Raw genomic sequence first — 24,287 nt, forward strand, 5'->3', positions numbered from 1 at the left:
TGCTCCCGGAAATACCGGCCAACTGTTCGCCTTCCTTCGAAGTCTTAGGGTCCTCCTCGGCCGCCATAGGCTGTCGAAAACTTGGAGCGACGGCTCCAGGAATAGCAGCAGTTCGCGGAAGTGTTACCTTTAGGTCTCCTTGTTTCCTGGAGAAAACCAGGTCGGTGTGTGCTTTTGTCCCTTGAAGGTTTTCGGTTTGTCCCATAGAGGTTTGTTTCTCATGGGATGACGTGGTGTCCACATCGTGGAAGTGGAGTAGGGTGGACCTGTGGAATTACTGGCTCAAAAGTGGAGGTATTTGAGGGGAACCACGTGGGAGTCTGTGACGCCTGTGTCTGTGGTTGGGGTACTTTTGGGGCCATTAAGACCGTTAAGGGTCTGTAGAGATCACGACCGTGTCCGCGCTGTAGAGCGTATGGAGTCCTGCAGCAGGCGGGGCCGATCATTTACGGTGATCGAAGTGTCTGGTTCCGGGGTGGTATTTAATTTGGGGCTCAGTGATGTTGGGGCTCCGGTGGGTGCTCATGACATCGGGGTGTCTCGCCCGGTTTTCGGATTAATAAGGGCGTGTGAGATCGGTGTCTGGTACAGAGACATTTGTCAGGGCTGCAGCTTGGGACGCCAAGGACCCGGGGCTGGAGTTTGGGTTGAAGTTGTTAGCCGGGCTGCTGGGACAGAAGACTGCAGAGCGCAGGAGGGTAGTTCCAAACCCTCTGTGGTTTGTTTTGTTTTGTTTTGTTGTAAAGCCTTTTGTCCAGGGGTTGACTTCTTGCAGACCGAGGGGCTAAATCGCCACCGCCGTCTGTTAGTCGTCGTCTGTGGCTGTTTTCCCGGGGCAGAGGAAGAATGGAGTCCTTGCGACAGAGATCTTAAGTTGAAAATGTGTAATATCTATCCGTTTGCAGAAAAATGTTTGCCAGCGCCCGCACTCACCTCTTAATACATAGCAGCGGGCAACACTGTTGCCTACTTGCCTGCCCTACGTCCACACTTTGTTCTTTGCCAACAGAATGCCCGTTTTGCTTAGGATCCACCCCTCTTGCAGGGTGATCCGCATGTCGGTTTGTTACTAAGTACCGGTTGGTGTTAGTCAGCCGTGGTGGTCCCAGTTCCGATTGCTAATGACTGAATTTCTGTGAAATGAGCTTCGTATGTGGTGCGGTTGCAGCCAGCTATCTGTGAAAATCTGCTTACTGGTTTCTGGGGGAGCATTTTCTCTTTTATGTTAGTAATTCTTTGAATCTCTTTTTCTATGTCCATGATGATGTTGTCTGAGTATAATCTTAATTTTCATTCCGGTTTCCAATGTTTATAATTTATTATAATTTATATTATTTTGAGCAAGGCCTCAAAAATAAAGGAAATATAAATGAAAATACAATTTATTTATTTAAAAATGTTTAAAAATGTTTATTTTTGAGAGAGACAGAGACAGAGAGCAGGGAAGGGACAGAGAGAGAGGGAGACACAGGATCCAAAGCAGGCTCTGGGTTCTGAGCTGTCAGCACAGAGCCCTCCGCAGGACTCCCCAGTTTGAACTCACCAGCCGGGAGATCATGAGGTGATCCGAGGTCGGTCGCTTAATTGACTGAGCCACCCAGGCACCCCAGGTCCATTTTTGTTGTATACGTTTCAAGGCTATGTTGTTACGTGCATAGAAATTCAAATTTTTATAATGTGGTGGATTGGACCTCTTAACCAGTGAGTGTTGTTTCTCTTTTTCTTTAGTAATTTTTGGGCTTTCTGGTCCATTTTGTCTGAGAATATAGTTAAACCAGATTATGCTTACTCTTTTCGTGGTATCCTTTTTTCCTAATCTTTTATTCTGGAGCTTTCCATGTCATTGTTTCAGACATGTAACCTATACTAGCATGTTATTAGGTTTTAAATTTTAATCCAGTGGGACAATTTTGAGGCATTTGTGTTTAACGTAATTAACTGGAATCCTGGTTATCCTTAATATAATTCTTAGTATGTTTGGTTTAAAAACAGTCATCCAAGTGCATTGTAGTTACCCCCACTTATTCTCAGTTTCTTACTCTTTTTTGCCTTGTTTTGGATGAGTTTCATGCCATTATATTTTCCCATTCTGTCAGCATGAAAATTATGAACATCAAGACAATTACTGGTTTTTGTCAGGACACTGGACATTATCTGTACGGCATGGAACCTTCCTTTGTCAAATTCTCATGTTAATTAGTTCTTTTACACTCTTCTCCAGCGATGCAGGAATCTTAGAACACTTCGACTTCATTTACCACTTTTCAATTTATTTTTATTTTTAATTTTTAATTTTTTTAGAGAGAATGAACTGGGAAGGGCCAGAGGAAGAGGGAACGAGAGAATCCCAAGCAGGCTCCACACCCAGCCCAGACCCCAAGTCTGAGCCACTCAAGTGCCCCACCACTTTCCAATTTATTTACAGTGTTCTGTACTTTTGTTTCTTATGTATTTAAAACCTCCTAAGATATTACCATTATTGCTTATAAAACCATGCTTCTGATTTTCCCAGTACTTTGGTTTTTAAACTGAAGTGCCTGTACTCACAGGCTGTACAAAAAGCTCTGAAGATATACTTGAGCACATGTGGTTTAAAGGAAAACAGTGCCCTGATCCTCTTCTGTGTGGTCTGTTGTGTGCAAGTGATCTGCCTGATTCCCCTTCTCCTGAGGCATGTGTTGGGTGGATCTCATTTTCCTTGTCTCATGTCAGACTCCCCCCCCTTACACATCACACGATGAAGGAAAACCTTCGCCACATTCAGAACCTCAGGCTTTACTGAAGAATAAATCTTCTGGGGTATTAAATAAAGGGACACTGAGTAGAGGTGCCTGGGTGGCTCAGTTGATTAAGCGTCCAACTCTTGATCTCGGTTCAGGTCATGATCTCATGGTTTGTGAGTTCTAGCCCTGCATTGGGCTTCTGTGCTGTGTGGAGCATGCTTGGGATTCTATCTCTCCCTCTCTCTGCCTCTCCCCTGCTTGTGCTTTCCTTCTTTCTCAAAGTAAATAAACTTAAAAAAAAAAAAAAGGGACACTTAGCAATACTACAGGTATTTGTTAAGGTGAGTGCCCAGGAGTAGTGACAGCATCTGGGCCCAGAGGAAGTGCACCACTCAGACTACGTCATCTCCTCAACCCACAAGTCCTGATGCCCCAGGAGTAAAAGGATCATGTGAAGGAGAAAGAAGTTACGGATATGGTGTCAGTTTTTATGGGCTACACCTGACTGAAGATTGAGATTTTTTTTTTTTTTTAAATTTATTTTCAAGATAGTTAACATACAGTGTAGTCTTGGATTCAGGAGTAGAATTTAGTGATTCATCTCTTACATATAACACCCAGTGCTCATCCTGAAAAGTGCCCTCTTAATGCCCATCACCCATTTACCCCATCCCCTCACCTACCTCCTCTCCAGCAATCCTCATTTTGTTCTCTGTATTTAGAGTCTCTCTCTCTCTCTTTTTTTTTTCTAAATCACACTTCTCTTTAATAATGCATCAAAGTAGAATTTTGCCTTCTTTTCTTTCTTTCTTTTCCCTTCCCTTCCGTCCCATCCCCTCCCCTCCCCTTCCCTCCCATCCCTTCCCATCTCCTCCCCTCCCCTTCCCTTCTTTCCACCCAAGTTAATTAGCATATAGTGCATTAATGATTTCAGGAGTAGAATCCTGTGATTCATCCCCTACATATAACACCCAGTGCTCATCCCAACAAGTGTCTTCTTTAATGCCCCTTTGCCCATTTAGCCCATCCCCCACCACAACCCCTCCGGCAATCCTCAGTTTGTTCTCTATATTTAGGAGTCTCATATGTTTTGTCCCTTTCCCTGTTTTTTTTAGCTTTAATTTTTTTCACCCCCTCCCTGTTTTTATATTATTTTTGCTTCCCTTCCCTTATGTTCATCTGTTTTATACCTTAAAGTCCACATATGAGTGAAGTCATATGATAATGTCTTTCTCTGACTGACTTACATTGCTTAGCATAATACACTCTAGTTCCATCCACATTGTTGCAAATGGCAAGATTTCATTCTTTTTGATTGTCGATTAATACTCCATTGTGTATATATATATATATCACATCTTAATCCATTCATCAGTTGATGGGACATTTGGGGTCTTTCCATATTGGGCTATTGTTGATAGCACGGCTATAAACATTGGGGTGCATGTGACCCTATGAATCAGTAATCCTGTATCCTTTTTATAATTACCTAATAGTGCAATTGCTGGGTTGTAGGGTAGTTCTATTTTCAATTTTTGGAGGAATTTCTATACTGTTTTCCAGAGTGGCTGCACAAGTTTGCATTACCACCTAGCATTGCAAGAAGGTTCCTCTTTTTCCACAGCCTCACCAAGATCTGTGGTTGCCTGAGTTGTTAATTTTAGCAAGTCATACTGGTGTGAGGTGGTATCTCATTGTAGTTTTGATTTGTGTTTCCCTGATGATGAGTGATGAGCATTTTTTTATGTGTCTTTTTTGGAGAAGTGTCTATTCATGTCTTTTGCCCATTTCTTCACTGGATTATTTGTTTTTTGGGTGTTGAATTTGATAAGCTCTTTATAGATTTTGGATACCCTTTATCTGATATGTCATTTGCAAATATCTTCTCTCATTCCATTGGCTGCCTTTTAATTTTGCTGATTGTTTCCTTTTCCATGCAGAAGCTTTTTCATCTTGGTGAGATCCCAATGGTTTATTTTTGCTTTTGTTTCCCTTGCCTCCAGAGACATGTTGAGTAAGAAGTTGCTGTGGCCGAAGTCAAAGAGTTTTTACCTGCTTTCTCCTCTAGAATTTTGATGGTTTCCCGTCTTATATTTAAGTCCTCTATCCATTTTGAGTTTATTTTTGTGTATGGTAAGAAAGTGGTCCAGGTTCATTCTTCTGCATGTTGCTGTCCATTTTTCCCAACACCATTTGCTGAAGAGACTATTCCATTGGATATTCTTTCCTACTTAGTCAAAGATTTGTTAGCCATACATTTGTGGGTCTATTTCTGGGTTCTCTATTCTATTCCATTGATCTAAGTGTCTGTTTTGTGCCAGTACCATACTGTTTTGATGATTACAGCTGTGTAATACAGGTTGAAATCCCTAATTGTGATGCCTCCAGCCTTGGTTTTCTTTTTTAGTATTGCTTTGGCTATTTGGGGTCATTTCTGGTTCCATACAAATTTTAGGATTGTTGGTTCTACCTCTGTGAAGAATACTGGTATTATTTCGGTAGGGATTGCATTGAATATGTAGATTGCTTTGAGTAGTATTGACATTTTAACAATATTTGTTCTTCCAATTCATGAACATGGAATGGTTGTGTGTGTGTGTGTGTGTGTGTGTGTGTGTGTGTCTTTTTCAATTTATTTCATAAGCTTTCTATAGTTTTCAGTGTATAGATTTTTCAACTCTTTGGTTAGGTTCATTCCTAGATATTTTATGGGTTTTGGTGCAATTGTAAGTGGGATCGATTCCTTGATTTCTCTTTCTGTTGCTTCATTATTGGTGTATAGAAATGCAACCGATTTCTGTGCATTGATTCTATATCCTGCGACTTTCCTGAATTCATGGATCAGTTCTGGCAGTTTTTTTGGTGGAATCTTTTGGGTTTTCCATATAGAGTATCATACTGTCTGCAAAGAGTGAGAGTTTGACTTCCTCCTTGCCTATTTGGGTGCCTTTTATTTCTTTGTGTTGTCTGGTTGCTGAGGTTAGGACTTCCAATACTACGTTGAACATGGTGAGAGTGGACATCCCTGTCATGTTCTGTTTAAGAGTCTCTTATGGTTTGCCCCTTCTCTTCTGTTTTTATCATGATTTTCCTTCCCTTCCCCCATGTTCATCTGTTGAGTTTCTCAGATTCCACATATGAGTGAAATCATGTGATACCTGTTTTTCTCTGATGACGTATTTCACTTAGCATAATACCCTCTAGTTCCATCCATGTTGTTGCAAATGGCAAGATTTAATTCTTTTTGATTGCCAAGTAATGTTCCATTGTATATATATATACCACATCTTCTTTATCCATTCGTTAGTGGGACATTTGGGCTCTTTCCATACTTTGGCTATTGTTGATAGCACTACTATGAACACTGGGGTGCATGTGCCCTCTCGAGTCAGCGTTTTTGTGTCCTTTGGGTAAATACCTAGTAGTAGGACAAGCCCCATTTTAACAACATGTTGATGTTTTCATTCTGCTTTTTTTTTTAAATCAAAATGTATTTATTTATTTTTTTCAGGAATAAAATTTAGTGATTCGTCATTTACATATAACACCCAGTGCTCATCCAGGACTGAGATTTCTGAAGAGAAGTTAAGAGTAGATCCAGAAGACACAAAGCAGAGCTTCCCCATTGCCAGCCATTTTCAGAGAGCAGAAAAAATGATCCAGGCACAGGTGACTTTTGGTTTATTTTATTCTTTCCTTTGTTCCCTAATGGTGTTGTAGAGACCTATAAAAAAATCAGTTCCATTAATCTGAAAAGTATGCATACATATATGTTTTGTCTGTCATCTCCATATGGATGGTGTTTCTAGGTTAACAAGATTGAACTTCTACATGTTATAGAAACTTCTCGTTGGAAGAATGGATGGATGACTGAGTGCACAATTACAGAATATTTAATTAGGTATTTGCTTCGTCCACATTGTACCAAAATAAAAGCACCACTACATGTCTAGATAAAACCTATAGAGTGGAAATAGGCAGAAAAATTTTAACATTTCTTCCATACCATCAAACGGACATCACTTCATTAGAGAGCACTGTTATTACAGGAATCCCTGACGTTTGATGATGTGGCTGTGAACTTCACATGGGAGGAGTGGCAGCTCCTGGCCCCTGCTCAGAAGAACCTGTACCGGGATGTGATGTTGGAGAACTATAGGAACCTGGTGTCATTGGGTGAGGACAGCTCCCCTGTGTCACTCAGAGGGTCCCCATCAGTGGCCTTTCCTTTCTCGGCTTCTTAAAGCTCTGGAGTATGTATGCTGCTCTGAAATTAGATTCTCAGTCCCCTCCCTGGCTCCAGAGACATGGGTATGTTCTCCCTTCACCTAAGTGCACAACCTTTACTTTGTACAAATGTATGATATTGTGATATATATATATATATATATATATATTTATGTATATACATGTATGCTTTTGTATACATATATACATATGTACATGTATATTTTAACATATATACATACATATGCATATATATGTATATGTACATACATGTATATCTTTTTGGCCTTCATCTCCAATTTTGGCACAGAGCTCCTGCAACAGTTGTGATTTCCTAGGTTATAAGAAGATAAATGTAAAATGGGTGTCTTTTGTTATTTATGTAACAAGACCCTTTCAACCATATTTGGATTTATGTTGATGAGGTGATTTCGGAAAGCCACTATATGACCTAAGGATGGAGTCTGGTTGCCAGGGGAACCAACCACGATTAGAGGGTTGCAACTTTCAGTTCCACCTCACCTCTGGAGAGGAGAGAACAGCTGGAGTTTGAACCAGTCACCAAAGGCTAATGATTTAATTTACTTAATCATGCCTACTTAATGAAGCCTCCCTAAAAACCCAGGTTTAGAGACCTCTTGAAATGGTGAACACACGGAGGTGCAGGGAATGTGGGATGCCGAGACACAGCCTGGAAGCTCCACACCCCTTCCCACATACCTTGTACTGTGTATCTCTTTCACTGGGCTATGTCTGAGTTATATCTGTTTATAATAAACCAGTAACGTAATAAGTAAATTGTTCTACTAAGTTCCGTGGGTTGCCCCAGCAAATTAATTGAACCTGAAAAAGGGGGTCATGGGAACCTCCAGTTCATATTTAGTCTATCAGAAGCTCAAGAAACAACTTGGACTTGTGATTGGCATCTGAAGTGGAGGAGGTGTGCAGTCTTGTGGTAGTGAACCCCTAACCTGTGGGATCGGAAGCCGTCACCAGGTGGAGATTGTCAGAACTGATCTAAGTTGTCGGACACCCAGTCGGTGTCCTTTGGTGTCACAGAATTCCTTGATGTGTGAAAACCCCATGGATCAGGTGTCAGAAGTCAAGTACTTAGTAGAGAATCAACGGGAGAGGAGACATGTAGGGCAGTATGTTTTTCCTTTGTAATGTGAAAATTGTTTTGTTGTCAACTGTAACATTTCTGTGGTCTTCAGAGACCCCAAGCCCAATGCTTAGTCTTCTGTCATTTCCCCTGAACAGGTTTTTACCCCAGGAAACCAGATGTGCTCACCAAGTTGGCTCAAGGAAAACCAACAGGGACAGTGGAAGATGACATCCCCTTTCGAACCTGTTCAGGTGAGTCAGAGAACCAGGAGGGGGCTAGGCTGTGGAAATCATATTCTAGTTGGCCAGATAAGAGTCACAGCTGCGAGAGGGTTTGAGGATAGGTAGGCAGTGCCTCCATGCATCTCTCTCCCAACGTGCGACCTCTTTTTTTTTGTAGGAGTTTAGAGAAAAATATACTCTTTGCCTATTCTGGGATCTATTCATTTTTATCTACATGTTAATATTTTGCTTATTTGCATAGTTTTCTTCTTCCTAAGATTCTCTGATCTTCCCCTTCCTCTTCATTCCCTTTGACCTCCCTTGCTATAAAATTCCATTGTCCCAAGGCCTCTCTCCAAAGAGAACACTTTGAATTCCTGTCTTCTGACTACTGCACCCCTCTGTCCCATTGGTCGTGTTGATTTGCCTTCCTAACCTCCACCCCAGCCAGGATGCTGGGTCCCCAAAGTCTTCACTGTGCCCTTGTCCTCACTCTGAAGTTCTCCCAAGGTTCTGTTTTCCATCTTCTCATCTGGTCTCCTAGCCCTTCACACTTTGCTGCATTCTAATAAGCTAAGTTTCTTCTGTTCACTTAAGAAAATTCCCAAACTGACATCTCCTCAATGTGATCCACCAGACTTTAGGTCTGTATAATTCACTCATCCCCGTGGCAACTCTCCTGAGTTCCCAATTACTGCAAGGAACTCACCTCCTCTCTCCTCCCAGAAAGCCCCTGTAAGTTTAGGTTCTTCTTTACTCCCGTGCATCTCACATCCTGGCCGTCCAGGCATGACCTCAGATATTCCCTACCTGCAGAGTGCTCTTCTTTAAAGGAGTCAGTTGTTCATGAATTTTAACTAAAAAGATTTTTTTTTTTTTTAATTTTTTTAATGTTTATTTATTTTTGAGACAGGGAGAGACAGCATGAATGGTGGAGGGTCAGAGAGAGAGGGAGACACAGAACCCGAAACAGGCTCCAGGCTCTGAGCTGTCAGCACAGAACCCGACGCGGGGCTCGAACTCAGGGACCACGAGATCATGACCTGAGCCGAAGTGGGACGCTTAACCGACTGAGCCACCCAGGCGCCCCTAAAAAGATATTTTAACATCCTTCACTCTCTGCAGATCTTACCTCATGCCTACTTTAATTCCTTTGTGTATTTACTAATTTTGAACTTTCTTCTTGTTCGTTATAGATGTGACACTGCTGTGTTCATTTCCCTAAAACTTGTATTTTTTCCATTGGATTTGATGACATTGAATCCCAGTTAACTACGTTACCTGTCATGTGACCTGAAATTCCTCTTTCTGTGATATCTATGATGTATCATCTCACTTACACAAAGGCAGAGTTTCATCATCTCTCCTACGCTCTCCCCACTGTGTTCCATACATGTGACTGCTTCCTTCATTCATTCCTTTAAAAATTAGTTTCTGGTAGCTTAGCAGTGTATACTTGAGGGTAAGAGCAGTAAGAAAAACACAAGAGCTTTCGTTCTAAGAGAAGGAATAAAGAAAATAATCAAAATAAATAAATATGTCTAGGGAAGTGAAAAGTACTGTGATAAAAATTTAGTCATCGGGGTGAAAAGTACTGTGATAAAAATTTAGTTATCAGGGCACCTGGGTGGCTCAGTTGGTTAAGCATCTGATTTTGGCTCAGGTCATGATGTCATGGTTTGTGAATTTGAGCCCCACATCAGGCTCCACTCCTGTCAGGGCAGAGCGTGCTTCAGATCCTCTGTTCCCCTCCCTCTTTGCCCCCCACCTCAAATATAAGTAAGTAAACATTTAAAAATATGTAAACATTTAAATAGAAAAACTTAGTCACCATAATGGGACAGTAGGGTCTTGGTCTCCTTTTTAGGAATGGAGCGCCCCTCTGATAAGGTGCCTTAGAGCCGAGAGGTGAGGGAAGTTAACAGGTTGCTGGGTTGGGAGTGTTCCAAGTAGAGACCATAGCAAGTTCATTTTTTTTTAAAGTTTATTTATTTATTTTGAGAGAGAGAGAGAGAGAGAGAGAGAGAGGTCAAGCTGGGGAGGGGCAGAGAGGGAGAGGGAAAGAGAATCCCAAGTAGGCTCCACGCTGTCAGCACAGAGCTCACAAATGGTGAGGTCATGACGTGAGCCAAAATCAAGAGTCAAATGCTTAACTGGCTGAGCCACCCAGGCGCCCGAGAGCATAGCAAGTGACATGGAATAATTATGTTTTCAAAGAATCCCTCTGCTGTGTATATAGTAGACAGTAGCAGGCAAGGGTGTAAGCAGGAAAGCCATATAGGAGGCTGCCGTACAACATGACAGGTTGGTTGTCCTCAGAATGGGTGGAAGGGACGTGTTGGTCATGATCTGGATACGGTCATTACAGAGGGCAGATGAGATCTGACATTTAAGTAAATATGGGCTATAAGAGGAAGGAATGAATGGAGGTTGAAGGTAAGACTCTGGGGGTGGAAATGGCTATAAGGAACGTTAAAACAGCATAATTGAAGAATGAGTGCTTGGTCTTGGCTGTGATTTGAGGAATAGGAAATCCTTAAGGTACATTTGAGCAAGTAGATGAGGGATGTGAACAGCCCCCTGGGTAAGGAATGTTCCAAAGTAAACCTGGACAGTTCAAAGGCCCGAGGCAGGAGTGTGATCTGAAGAATTTAGGAAGAGTGGACAGAGCAAGACTGGAGAGAAGGTCACTGGGGTAGTGACAGGGGGTTGGGGTAGCAGGTCACATAAGGCCTTTTAAGGACATGTTAAGACCTTGATTTTATTCCTCATGAGATGAGAAAACGTTAGGGAGTTTCAAGTAGAGGAGGCTTGACATGATGTAATTTATGTTTGAAAGGATCACTTTGGCTATTGTACAGGAGACAGGACTCGGCAGGGGAGGAATAGGAAAGCCAAGTAGGAGGCTGCTGCTGTAAAATGAGAAAGAAATTGGCCTCCACGAGGGTGGAGGGCATTGGTGTTGGTTCAGTTCTGGTTATGATTCTAAAGAGGGCAGGTGGGATTGATCAATGAGGTAGGTACTGTGTGTGAGCAAGACAGACAGATGACAGGAGGCGCTGAGGAGTTCTGTCCTGGTTAAAGGGAAGACTGGAGTTGTCATTCACTGTGATGGAGGTGCTGTGTGGAGGAGGAGATTTGGGATGGGAAATCAGGAGTTCCCTTTTGGAATTTGTAGGTTACATGTGCTTGGAACCCAGTGTGTATCGTTATTATTGCTCCCCAAGGCCAACCACGACAATGAATTCTATAGGCAGGCCCGTTTTCCAAGTGTAACCTGATTTCCTGCACCTCTCTCCATCTCCAATGTTCCTTCCCACCCGTTTCACAACCTGCAGCTGTTTTCCTTGTGTCCTTCTTTGCCCTTTAAGTGGTTTTACCAAATGGCAATGTAGGCTCCCTGAACATGATGACTCTGTGTGTGTGTGTGTCCCCAACATGAGCACATGCCCCGTGCACTGTAGTCATCAGTAAGGATTTGTGAAGTGAAGGAGTCTCTTACCAGTTTGGATGAGGCGACCCTCCAACCTGTGGTCTGCTGCTCACAGTAAATTGTGTGTATTTCACAGTCTCTGCATGTTTTGTGAGGCCTCCTTTAGAAAGGAGGCAAATCTGTATTTATTCATTGCAAATGATCTAACCTTGTTTTTACGCTAACTACTTTTATCCTCTGGGTTATTTATATTATCGTTTTATCCGATGTGCGAGGAACATTAAAATGTATTTTTATTGATCCTAATTTCATAGGGTCATCACTAAATAGACACCTTACATCAAGAGAGTTTTTCGGTGATCTTTCTTCCAAATCAAGATGATGAATGAATTCATTGTTCTTTTCTTTCCTAGAAATCTGGAAACTTGATGACTATTTACCGGAGCACTTAAAAAATGAAATAATGGAGAATAGCCTAGAACAATGGCATAAACATAACGCATTTGAAAATACTGTTCATCAGAGCACAGCTCATTCCGTGTTAAGACAAAATCATGATATATGTGACTTACATGGAAAAACCATGAAACCAAAGTTAACTTTACGTAACCAGAACAGAAGCAATGAAATAAAGAACCCTGCAGATCCTAGTGGAGATGGAAAATCTTTTCTCCACACTAATAATGAACACTTTCATACTAAAATTAAATCCCCTGAAAGCAAGAAACTCATCATTACTAAGTCCCAATTCAGCAAGCCTCAGAAAACACAAAAAACAGAGAAGCCTCATGTATGCAGTGAATGTGGGAAAGCCTTCAAGAGGAAGTCCTGCCTCACTGATCATCAGATCATTCATACAGGAGAGAAACCCCACAGATGTTGTCTCTGTGGGAAAGCGTTCAACAGAAAGTTCATGCTCACTGAACACCAGAAAATGCATACAGGAGAAAAACCTTATGAATGCAATGAATGTGGCAAAGCCTTCCTCAAGAAATCACGGCTCAAAATACATCAGAGAACACATACTGGAGAGAAACCATACATTTGCAGTGAATGTGGAAAAGGCTTTATCCAGAAGGGAAATCTCATTGTACATCAGCGTATCCATACAGGAGAGAAACCTTATATATGCAATGAATGTGGGAAAGGCTTCATCCAGAAGACCTGTCTCATAGCACATCAAAGACATCACACCGGAAAGAGTCCCTTTGTGTGCAGTGAATGTGGAAAATCCTGTTCCCAGAAGTCAGGTCTCATTAAACACCAAAAAATTCACACGGGAGAGAAACCTTTTGAATGCAGTGAGTGTGGGAAAGCCTTTACCACAAAGGAAAAGCTCATTGTCCATCAGAGAACTCACACAGGTGAGAGACCCTACGTCTGCAATGAGTGTGGAAAGGCTTTTGCCTACATGTCTTGCCTTGTTAAACATAAGAGAATTCACACAAGAGAGATCTGTGGAGATTCAGTCAAAGTGGAAAATCCTCCCTCAGAGAGTCACAGCTTATCACAGACTAGTGGTGCTGTGCAGGAGAAAGGCCTTGTTAACACAGCGACTATGCAAGTGCCTTCTGTGGCTTGTCACACGCCATTAAACATCAGTGGACTCTTAGCAAATAGCAATGTGGTCATAGTGGGACAGCCTGCAGCCAGATGTGCACCCTTAGGAGATAACAGAGGGTTTGCACAGGACAGAAACCTTATGAATACAGTGAATGTGTTCGTGCCTTCTGTGGTCAATTATGTCTTATTTTATGTCACAGAAAACCAGTAGGAGGAAGCTTGGAGACATTCTACGTGGAGAAGGATTGAGCAAAAATTTCTAGATTGTATTATGGCTGAAAAGTATATACTGAGAGGAATTGTATAAAGGCTGAGGCTGGGAAAGCCTGATTTCCTCATCCTATTAAAAATATGCATTGGTACAGAGGCATAATCTGATGTTAACCCAAACACATACACATCAGTTGCTCTATTGTATCTGTTAAAGGAATGGAGGAAGTCTGAGTTCAACTAAGTGGAGGAAATAAGTAGGTGAATTTTAAAAACATACAAGATAATTTGTATCTGGGATGCTGCTATGAATGAAAAATCAGGAAAGGGCTAATATTGGGTGGGTGGGATATGGGACATGTGCATATCAATTCAGTTTCCCCAGGCCAAGATGATTCATTGGAAACTGGGATGTCTGCCGTTAGCTCTTAAAGTTTATTTTATGCAGAGGCACTCATGAAACAGCAGCCTTAGACTGAGTCAGTTCATTAGTTTATGGAGTATTTGTCAAATACTCCTTTTGTACTGGGTCCTGTTCCAGAAGCTGAGGATACAGTAGTGACCAAAAGTAGAAAAAGCCCCTAGTTTCCTGGAGAGAGCACTGAGGTTGCTAGATTATCCTTAAGTGGTATGTTTACACACCAGCTAATCTAATAAGAGGATGTAAATATCCACACTAGGTGAAATAGTCTTGGTTGTTTGCTGTAAGAGGATACTGTAGCCTGGATGGCTTATAAAAAAAAAATTATTAAAATGCAAAGTTTCTACATAACGAATGTTTCAAAACTTTCTAAGTATGAGAAGTCTTGAATAAAAAATGAAGAAAACATTATTTCTGTTGTGGAAGCTGCAAAGTCGAAGATGAAGGCACTGACAGATTTGCTGCTTAAAGGTCTGCTTCCTGGCTCACAGGAGGCAGTCATCCCACTGTCCTCACATAAGGGAAGGGGAAGGGCGTTTGTGGGAGGTCTTACAGGGGCACTGATCTGATTCATGAGTGTTACATCCTTATGACCTAATCACCTCAAGGGCCCACTTCTTTATTTTTTTTAATGTTTATTCATTTTTGAGAGAGAAAGACAGAGTTATGAGCAGGGGAGGGGCAGAGAGAGAGGGTGTCACAGAACTCGAAGCAGGCTCCAGGCTCTAAACTGTCAGCACAGAGCCTGACGCGGGGCCCAAACTCACGAACCGTGAGATCATGACCTGAGTTGAAGTCGAACACTTAACCAACTGAGCCACCCAGGCATCCCATCAAGTGGCCACTTCTTAATACCATCATAGTTGGGATTAGGCTTCAATGTATGAATTTTGGAGGGGGGGGGGACACAAGTAGTCCATAGAAGATAGAGAGTATGGTGGTCCCCTCTTATATGCTGAGGATACATTCTAAGACCCCCAGTGGATGCCTGAAGCTAGAATAGTACTCAACCCTATACATAGTATGTTCTTTTTTTTTTTTTTTTAATTTTTTTAAATGTTTATTTTTGGGAGAGAGAGAGACACAGAGCGTGAGTGGAGAGGGGCAGAGAGAGAGAGGGAGACAGAATCAGAAGCAGGCTCCAGGCTCTGGACTGTCAGCACAGATTCTGACGCAGGGCTCGAACTCACAAACTGCGAGATCATGACCTGACCTGAAGTCGGACAATTAACTGACTGAGCCACCCAGGAGCCCCAATTTATTTTTTATTTTTTTAAAAAATGTTTATTTTTGAGAGAGCGAGTGCAAGCTGGGGAGGGGTAGAGAAATGAGGATAGAGGATCTGAAGCAGGCTCTGCACTGACTGCAGGGAGTCCAATGTGGGGCTTGAATTTATGAACCACAAGATCATGACCTGAGCCAAAGTCAGGTGCTCAACCAACTGGGCCACCCGGGTGCCCCCATAGTATGTTTCTTCTTATATGCAGACACCTGTGATAGTCTAATTTATGAATTACACACAGACATTAACATCAGTAATAGGACACTTATAACATACTGTATAAAAGTTATGTGAATGTGTTCTCTCAAAACATTTTGTCTTGTCCCCACCCTTCTTCCTGTGATGATGTGAGATGATAAAATGCCTACGAGATATAAAGTGACGTGTAGGAGTTGTGATGGTTTTAGCGTTAGGCTACTGTGGATGTTAGGAGGAGGATCATCTGCTTCTAGACCACATTTGACCTCGGGTGATTGAACGCCTTGAAAGCCAAACCATGGATAAGGGATGATCACTATAATTGGCCCAAGGGGTTATGAGAATTTCTTGTCCAAAGGGTATATTACTTCAAGGGAGGGCAAGGACTCTTAATGGACTTTAAAGCAGTTTAGGATGGAAGTAAGTTATTTTTTTCATGTCCATGTCTTGTCTCCCAAATAGGTTAAAAATTCCTTGGTAATTTTTTTTGCTGTTTAAATTGTAAAGTTTTAAAAACAAAAAAATCAGTTCCTCAATTGCACTAAGCCAAATTTCAAGTACTCAGCAGCAGTATGTAACTAGTGGCTACCTCACTGGACAGCTACCTATATGGCTAACTACATATAGCTAACTATATGGCTAAAAAGCGCAGACTGAGAGAAATCTATTATAATTCCCAGAAAGTTATCTTGGGGAGTATTGGTTTACATGGTTTTATATTCCAAGCACAGAAAACTTAAGACAAATATGTTGATTTGGAAAAGTGAGTGAATTAGCCAATGGACTAGTCGGAATGTTTTGTCATCAAAAGAAGGAATGAGTCCTTCAGAGGCAATGCTAAATAATACAGATGTCTCCCTCCAAACTGAGTGTGATTGGCCACTCAATAGCCGAATATAAACCAGGCAGAGCAGAAAAGAAAATGGATCCTCCGAAGACATATCATAAACAGGAGGACAAGAACCTCAGTCCGTAAGAATAGAGAATATAGGAGATGGGAGGTGAGATCCCTCGGGGATGTCACGGAGAAGAACCTTTGTTATTCACCTACAGAACTATCACCCTTGAGAGTTGCCACCATATCAAAGATTCCAGCTCCACTGTTCACTGCTGAACTGAGACATGTGCTTTCTCTTCACTATTTACTCTCCCTCTTCTGGGATTGGCCTCTCCTTATCAAGTAACCATCATATAGTCATTCACCTATCCAAGTTATAAACAGTGAGTTCTCTCCGGAAGGAGAGATTTCCCATCCCGTGTCTGTCTCAGAATTCAATATGAAATACTGGGATATTGGTATTCATTCCTTCAGGTATATTTTAAAGCACCAACACAACGCAGGGCACTGTTCTGCACAATGAGGATACATTAGTGAATAAAATAGGCAAAGGAACTGCCTTTATGGAGGCAGAGTAAGTGGATTATGTAATGTAAGAAAGCGTTAAGTCCTAGTAATACTAGGCCTAGTAATACTGATTTAATTACTAGGCCTAGTAATACTGATTTATATTAATGAATAGGTAGTTACAGGCAAGGCTCTATTCCCTCCTCCTTACCCCTCCATGGGCTTTTCTGGATATAATTTGAGCTAAGACAAATCTACGGAGGGGAGTCACCCATCAGTATTTGTAACCACATAACATTTAATAATGGTTTCTATGGATTGTCTCTGACAAGCCTCCCGCGTCTGATAGCTGAGAAACAACGCAAACTCTTGAGTCCCATCCCAACACCTCCCAAACCCAGAGCCTCTGGGGGCTGGAGTCCAGGACTCCGCATTTTTAACACCGGCCTGACATACCCTTAATTTTGGCGCTCTCTGTCCTAAATCCTGGGTTACTAACCACCCCCACCCTCACATGATTGGATGGATTCAGGCTGTGCCTTTCTCATTGGCATCGGACCTTTGTTGGCCCGCTTTTGGTGGCCTTTCTCCCAGGCCCCAATCGCAGTCCCAATTTAGGTTCGTCCATCCGCTCTTTCCCTCTGGTGGGTGATGACCAGCCTCACGCTGTACCAGTTTCTGGAAATCTTGTGTTCTTAAAAACCACTTTCTGGGGCGCCTGGGTGGCGCAGTCGGTTGGGCGTCCGACTTCAGCCAGGTCACGATCTCGCGGTCCGTGAGTTCGAGCCCGGCGTCAGGCTCTGGGCTGATGGCTCAGAGCCTGGAGCCTGTTTCCGATTCTGTGTCTCCCTCTCTCTCTGCCCCTCCCCCGTTCATGCTCTGTCTCTCTCTGTCCCAAAAATAAATAAATGTTGGAAAAAAACAAACAAACAAACAAACAACACTTTCTGCAAGCAATCTTCCGCCATAACTTTTGCGTGGGTGTCCGTTTACCGGACGTATTACTTTTTCTTACCAGATGTTAGTTCATTCTCTGCTGCGCTATCGACACCTAAACTCCTACTAGTTAGTTTGGAAACTTTTTTTTTTTTTTTTTTTTTTAACACAAAGTGGATAATATACGCCCCGTCATGTAAGTTCCTGACAAGCCCGTCCAACACAATGTAGTCCGCACCACGTCTGCCTCGCGAAGCTCCAGACTTTGAAAATTTATCAATCTTCCGCGAAAGTCGACGTTGAGGATAAGAGAGAACTTCAGAAGCTTCTCATCTCGGCCACTCCCGCTTCTGGCCGCAAATCCACCCTTTTGCTTTGAGTACGTCGGACGCCCCAATATGGCCGCCCGCACGGCCACGGAGAGCGGACGCGGACACAATGCCTCCTGGGAAATACCGGAAATTCGTCGTTCGCGGATCTCTGAGGGCCTCCAGTGTTCGTCGGCCGCCGTACTCCGAGGGGTTGCCGGGCGATCCGCGTTCAGGTTCTCCCCGCGGATCTGACGGCAACTAGGTCAGTGTGTGGTTTTGTCCTTGGAAGGTTGTTTTATTATTGTTGTTGTTGTTGCTGCTGCTGTTGCTGTTGTTATTATTATTCACGGTGGGCGTTTTGCTTCTCACAGGGTGACGTGTGGACCTGCTGTAGCATGGATCCGTGAAATCACTGCCGGGGTGGATCGGGGAGGGTAGAAAGCGCCGAGGTGGAGGTATTTAAGGAGAACCAGGTGGGCCTCTGATTTGAGGTATTTGAGGGGAACCAGGCAGGTGTGTCTGTGGTTGGGGTACTTTTGGGGCCATTAAGACCGTTAAGGGTCTGTAGAGATCGCGACCGTGTCCGCGCTGTAGAGCGTATGGAGTCCTGCAGCAGGCGGGGCCGATCATTTACGATGATCGAAGTGTCTGGTTCCGGGGTGGGGGGTGGGGTGGGGGGATTTAATCTGGGGCTCAGTGATGTTGGGGCTCCGGTGGGTGCTCATGACATCGGGGTGTCTCGCCCGGTTTTCGGATTAATAAGGGCGTGTGAGATCGGTGTCTGGTACAGAGACATTTGTCAGGGCTGCAGCTTGGGACGCCAAGGACCCGGGGCTGGAGTTTGGGTTGAAGTTGTTAGCCGGGCTGCTGGGACAGAAGACGGCAGAGCGCAGGAGGGTAGTTCCAAACCCTCTGTGGTTTGGTTTGTTTTGTTTTGTTGTAAAGCCTTTTGTCCAGGGGTTGACTTCTTGCAGACCGAGGGGCTAAATCGCCACCGCCGTCTGTTAGTCGTCGTCTATGGCTGTTTTCCCGGGGCAGAGGAAGAATGGAGTCCTTGCGACAGAGATCTTAAGTTGAAAATGTGTAATATCTATCCGTTTGCAGGAAAATGTTTGCCAGCGCCCGCCCTCACCTCTTAATACATAGCAGCGGGCAACACTGTTGCTTACTTGCCTGCCCTACGTCCACACTTTGTTCTTTGCCAACAGAATGCCCGTTTTGCTTAGGATCCACCCCTCTTGCAGGGTGATCCGCATGTCGGTTTGTTACTAAGTACCGGTTGGTGTTAGTCAGCCGTGGTGGTCCCAGTTCCGATTGCTAATGACTGAATTTCTGTGAAATGAGCTTCGTATGTGGTGCGGTTGCAGCCAGCTATCTGTGAAAATCTGCTTACTGGTTTCTGGGGGAGCATTTTCTCTTTTATGTTAGTAATTCTTTGAATCTCTTTTTCTATGTCCATGATGATGTTGTCTGAGTATAACTTTTTTTTTTTTAATGTTTACGTATTTTTGAGAGAGAAAATGCGAGCAGGGGAAGGGCAGAGAGAGAGGGGTCAAAGGATCCAAAGGGGGCTCTGTGCTGACAGCAGAGAGCCCCATGCGGGGCTTGAACTCACCCACTGTGAGATCATGACCTGAGCTGAAGTCCATGAAATCTATGCTTCACTCACTGAGCCACCCAGGCGCCCAGATTGTCTGAGTATAACCTTAATTTTTCATTCCAGTTTCTAATGTTTATAATTTATTCTTAATGCTCTGGTTCTCCTCTGCAATATAGAGTTCAAAATTGGGGTGGTAGTGGACATCTTTGTCTTATTGCCTATCATTAAAATTCACCTGCTATATTGTCTGGAGTTAACATGTTTTAAGAACATTAATCCAAGACTTTAAATTTAGCGGCATAAAAATATTCATAGTATTCTTTCAGACAAAAAAAAAAAAAAAAGCCCTTTATCTTATTTGAGTCATACCTGTCACTAATTCCTTATATTCTTTGTTTACACTTTCTCCTTTGACTGGATAGGTATTTGTAGTGAGGCAAATACGTATTATTGGCCTTTTAACATAACAGTCTTTTAGTATATTTCAGCTCTTCCCTTTCTTTGTTAATTTAAAAGATCTATAAGTTAATCAGTATAAAAGAAATACACATATATAAACAGTCACTACCCAGGTTAAGAAACAACATTGTCAGCACCCCAGTGCTGTTTGTGAACCTCTTCCCAATTATATCCCGTCCTCACACCCAAAGGTAATTACCATCTTGCTAGTGTAGCAAACACTTTCATGCTTTTCTTTATAATTTTATGATATAATTAACCATTCCTAATCATTACCACTGCGTATGAACATAATTATACATCATGCATTTTTGAAAAGTTTATTTAAGAGAGGGAGTGTGAGTGGGTTAGGAGCAGAGAGAGAGAAGCCCAAGTAGGCCCTGCACTGTCAGTGCAGACCCCAACGCAGGGCTCCATCTCATAACTGTGAGATCATGACCTGAGCCAAAATCAAGAGCTGGTCACTTAATCCACTGAGCCACCTACATCATGCATTTTCTTAATTATTTTTTTTAATGTTTTATTTATTTTTGAGAGAGAGAGAGAGGGAGGGAGAGAGGAGAGAGAGTGCAAGCAGGGAAGGGGCAGAGACAGAGGGAGACACAAAATTGGAAGCAGGCTCCAGGCTCCCAGCTGTCAGCACAGAGCCCGATGCGGGCTTGAACCCACGAACCATGAGATCATGACCTGAGCTGAAGTCAAGTGCATGTAGGGGGAGAGGGGCAGAGGGAGAGAATTCCAAGCAGGCACCAGGCTCAGCATGGAGTCCTCACGGAGCTCGATCCAATGACCCTGCAATCATGACCTGAGTCAAAACCGAAAGTTGGACACTCAACTGACTGAGCCACCCAGGCACTCCTCAGCTGTTCACAAAGTTTAACTAAAAAGATATTTTAATATCCTGCATTCTCCATTCAAGCCTAAGCCAGATCATGCCTCATGCCTACTTTATCTTAATTCCTTTGTGTATTTACTAATTCTGATCTTCCTTTTGGTTATTGTCGATGTTACCATTGCATTCGCTTCCTGAAAGCTTCCATTTTCTTCCCATTATATCCTGATGACATTAAATCCCAGTTAACCATACTACTTGTCAGACATGAAATTCTTCTCTGTGTCCCTGTGATAATAGTTATTTCTTGCTCACGCAGAGATTTCTATTTTTTTCCCTAAACTCCCCAGTGTTTTCCACACACGATTGCTTACTTGATTCATTTTTTTAATGAATTTTTTCTTGATAGCCTAGTGTAACAGCAGTGAGAAAAAGCATAAAAACAGAAAAAGAGCTTTCATTCTAAGATGACAAAATATAAACCTGATCCAATAAGAAGATATATTGTATGTCTAGAGGGTGAAAAGTGCTGCAATGAAATGGTATTTGGAATATGATGATGGTAGTAACGGAAGAGGAGGTGCTGGGACTGGGGCTTCTCTTTTAGGAAAGGGGACATCTCTCTGAGGTGTCGGTTACATGTGCTTGGAGCTCTCTGCTGCGTCATATTGTTGCTCCCCAAGGGCAACCACGACATGACAATGAATCCTCCAGGGAGACCCGTCTTCCAAGTGTAACCTGATTTCCTGCACTTCTCTCCATCTCCAGTGATCCTTCCCACTCATTCTCACAACCTGCAGCTGTGCTCCTTGTGTCTTTCTTTGCCCTTTAAGTGGTTTTACCAAACTGTAGTGTAGGCTTCCTGAACATGAGGACTCATGTGTGTCCCCACCATGAGCACCATGCCCAGTTCACAGTAGTCATCAGTAAGGATTTGTGAAGTGAAGGAGTCTCTTGCCAGCTTGGATGAGGCAACCCTCCAACCTGTAGTCTGCTGCTCACGGTAAATTGTGTGTATTGCACAGACTGCATGTTCTGCAATATTTGGAAAGTTGCCAAATTTGTGTTTATTCATTATTACTGTTATTTTCTAATATATAAGGAACATTAAACACAGAGTTTTATTTATACTCATATAATAAGTTCATCATGAAGTCACCTCAAATGAAGCTATTTAAAAAATACTTTTATTCTAGGGGTGCCTGAGTGGCTTCGTCAGTTAAGCATCTGACTTCAGCTCAGGCCATGATATTACGGTTTGTGGGTTTGAGCCCCACGTCAGGCTCTGTGCTGAAAGTTCAGAGCCTGGGGCCTGCTTTAGATTCTGTGTCTCCCTCACTCTCTGTCCTTTCCCTGCTCACACTCTTTCTCTCTCTCAAAAATAAAAATAAACATTTAAAAAATACTTTTATTTTAGTCAATATGGTGGAAGAATTAATTTTTTTTATTTTCTAGAAATCTGGAAACTTGATGGTCATCTGCCAGAGCACTTACAAAATGAATTCATGGAAAATAGCCTAGAACAATGACACAAACATAACACATTTGAAAATTCTCTTCTTCGGAGCAAAACTCATTTGGTGTTAAGGCAAAAACATGATATGTTTGACTTACATGGAAAAAGTATGAAATCAAATTTTACTACTTAACCAGAGCAGAACCACTGCAGAGCATACTGTAGATGGGAAATCCTTTCTTCACGTTAATCATGAACAATTTCAGAATGAAATTAAATCCCCTGAAAGCAAAACACTCATCGGCACTAAGTGCCAAATCATCAAGCATCAGAAAATTAAAAAAACAAAGAAACCTCACGTATGAAGTAAATATGGGAAATGCTTCATTCAGAAGTCCTGGTTCACTGGTCACCAGAATCTTCATGCAGGAGGGTAACCCCACAAATGCAGTCTTTGCAGGAAAACATTCTCCAGAAAGTTCATGCTCACTGAACACCAGAGAACGCATAAACAGGAGAAAAACCTTATGAATGCACTGTTTGTGGCAAAGCCTTCCTCAAGAAATCATGGCTCAGTGTACATCAGAAAACACACGAGAGAGACTTTTTATGTGCAGTGAATGTGGAAAAGGCTTCATCGAGAAGGGAAATCTCATGGTACAGCTGCGGATTCATGCAGGAGAAACCTTATATATGCAATGAGTGTGGGAAAGTCTTCAGCCAAAAGACGTGCCTGGAGCCTGCTTTGGATTCTAGCACATCAGAGATTTCGCACAGGAAAGACTCCCTTTGTGGACAGTGAATGTGGAAAATCCTGTTCCCAGAAGACCGGTCTCATTAAACATCAAAGAACTCACACAGGAGAGAAACCCTTTAAATGTAGTGAATGTGGGAAAGCCTTACCCGGTTCATTATACATCAGAGAACTCATACAGGAGAGAAACCATATAGTTGCATTGAATGTGGGAGATCTTTTTGAGGGAAGTCAGTCCTCACTAAACATCAGAAAATTGATTTAGTCAAGGTAGAAAATCCTCCCTCAGTCACAGGTCCTCACAGACCAGTGTTGTCCTGCAAGAGAAAAACCTTTTTAACGTGGTGACTGTGCAGGTGCCTTCTGTGGCTTGTCAGACGCCATTAAACATCAGTAGACTTCTAGCAAATAGGAATGTGGTCATAGTGGGACAGCCTGCAGCCAGGCAGGTATTTGTTAAATACTTCATTTGTACTGGGTCCTGTTCTAGGAGCTGAATATACAGTGGTGGCCAAAACAGAAAAAGCCCCTGGTCTCCGGGAGAGAGCACTGAGGTAACCTGGATCATCTTTAACTTAACTTTTTTCAAGTAATTTCTCTGTTCACCATAGGGCTGGGGAACTCACATCCCAGAGATTAAGAATCACATGTTCTGGGGCACCTGGGTGGCTCAGTTGGTTAAGCATCCGACTTTGGCTCAGGTCATGATCTCACGGTCTGTGAGTTTGAGCCCCGCGTCAGGCTCTGTGCTGACAGCAGGCTCTGTGGAGCCTGCTTCAGATTCTGTGTCTCCCTCTCTCTCTGCCCCTCCCTTGCTCATGCTCTGCCTCTCTCTGTCTCAAAAATAAATAAAAACATTAAAAAAAAATTAAAAAAAATCACATGTTCTACAGGCTGAGCCAGCCAGGTGCCCCATGGATTATCTTTATGTGGTACTTTACACACCAGCTAATCTAGTGAAAGGACATAAATATCTATATTAAGTGAAATAGACATGGACTAATTGGTTCAAGGAGCATATTTTGGAAGATGGAGGAAAGACTAATGATTAAGATTATAGTGCACAAGTTACTTAAAAATATTTTTTTTAATGTTTATTTATTTTTGAGAGAGAGAGTGTGTGTGAGTGAGGGAGGGGCAGAGACAGAGGGAGACACAGAATCCAAAGCAGGCTCCAGGCTCTGAGCTATCAGCACAGAGCCCAATGCGGG

General features: G+C 42.6%; 1 protein-coding gene and 1 pseudogene across 6 annotated transcripts; both read left to right on the forward strand.

Annotated features, from left to right (window-relative positions):
- ZNF350 (zinc finger protein 350) lies at nt 1-14,314 on the forward strand. 6 transcript variants are annotated; one of them, XM_053905727.1, is made up of 6 exons: nt 2-294; nt 2,302-2,395; nt 6,235-6,392; nt 6,773-6,899; nt 8,211-8,306; nt 12,123-14,314. In XM_053905727.1, the coding sequence occupies exons 3-6, from the start codon at nt 6,378-6,380 to the stop codon at nt 13,481-13,483; spliced, it is 1,599 nt and encodes a 532-aa protein (XP_053761702.1). In that variant the 5' UTR covers nt 2-294; nt 2,302-2,395; nt 6,235-6,377; the 3' UTR covers nt 13,484-14,314. The 6 variants fall into 6 exon arrangements, with proteins under 6 accessions (XP_053761704.1, XP_053761702.1, XP_053761703.1 ...); XM_053905728.1 differs by having other exon boundaries at nt 2-160; XM_053905729.1 differs by lacking the exon at nt 6,773-6,899 and having other exon boundaries at nt 1-294.
- Nucleotides 14,315-17,675: 3,361 nt separating this feature from the next.
- LOC109252929 (zinc finger protein 350-like) lies at nt 17,676-24,287 on the forward strand (annotated as a pseudogene).

Source organism: Panthera pardus, unplaced genomic scaffold (genome assembly GCF_024362965.1).
Source record: "Panthera pardus isolate Hobbes unplaced genomic scaffold, ASM2436296v1 HiC_scaffold_18, whole genome shotgun sequence".
NCBI classification, from domain to species: domain Eukaryota; kingdom Metazoa; phylum Chordata; class Mammalia; order Carnivora; family Felidae; genus Panthera; species Panthera pardus.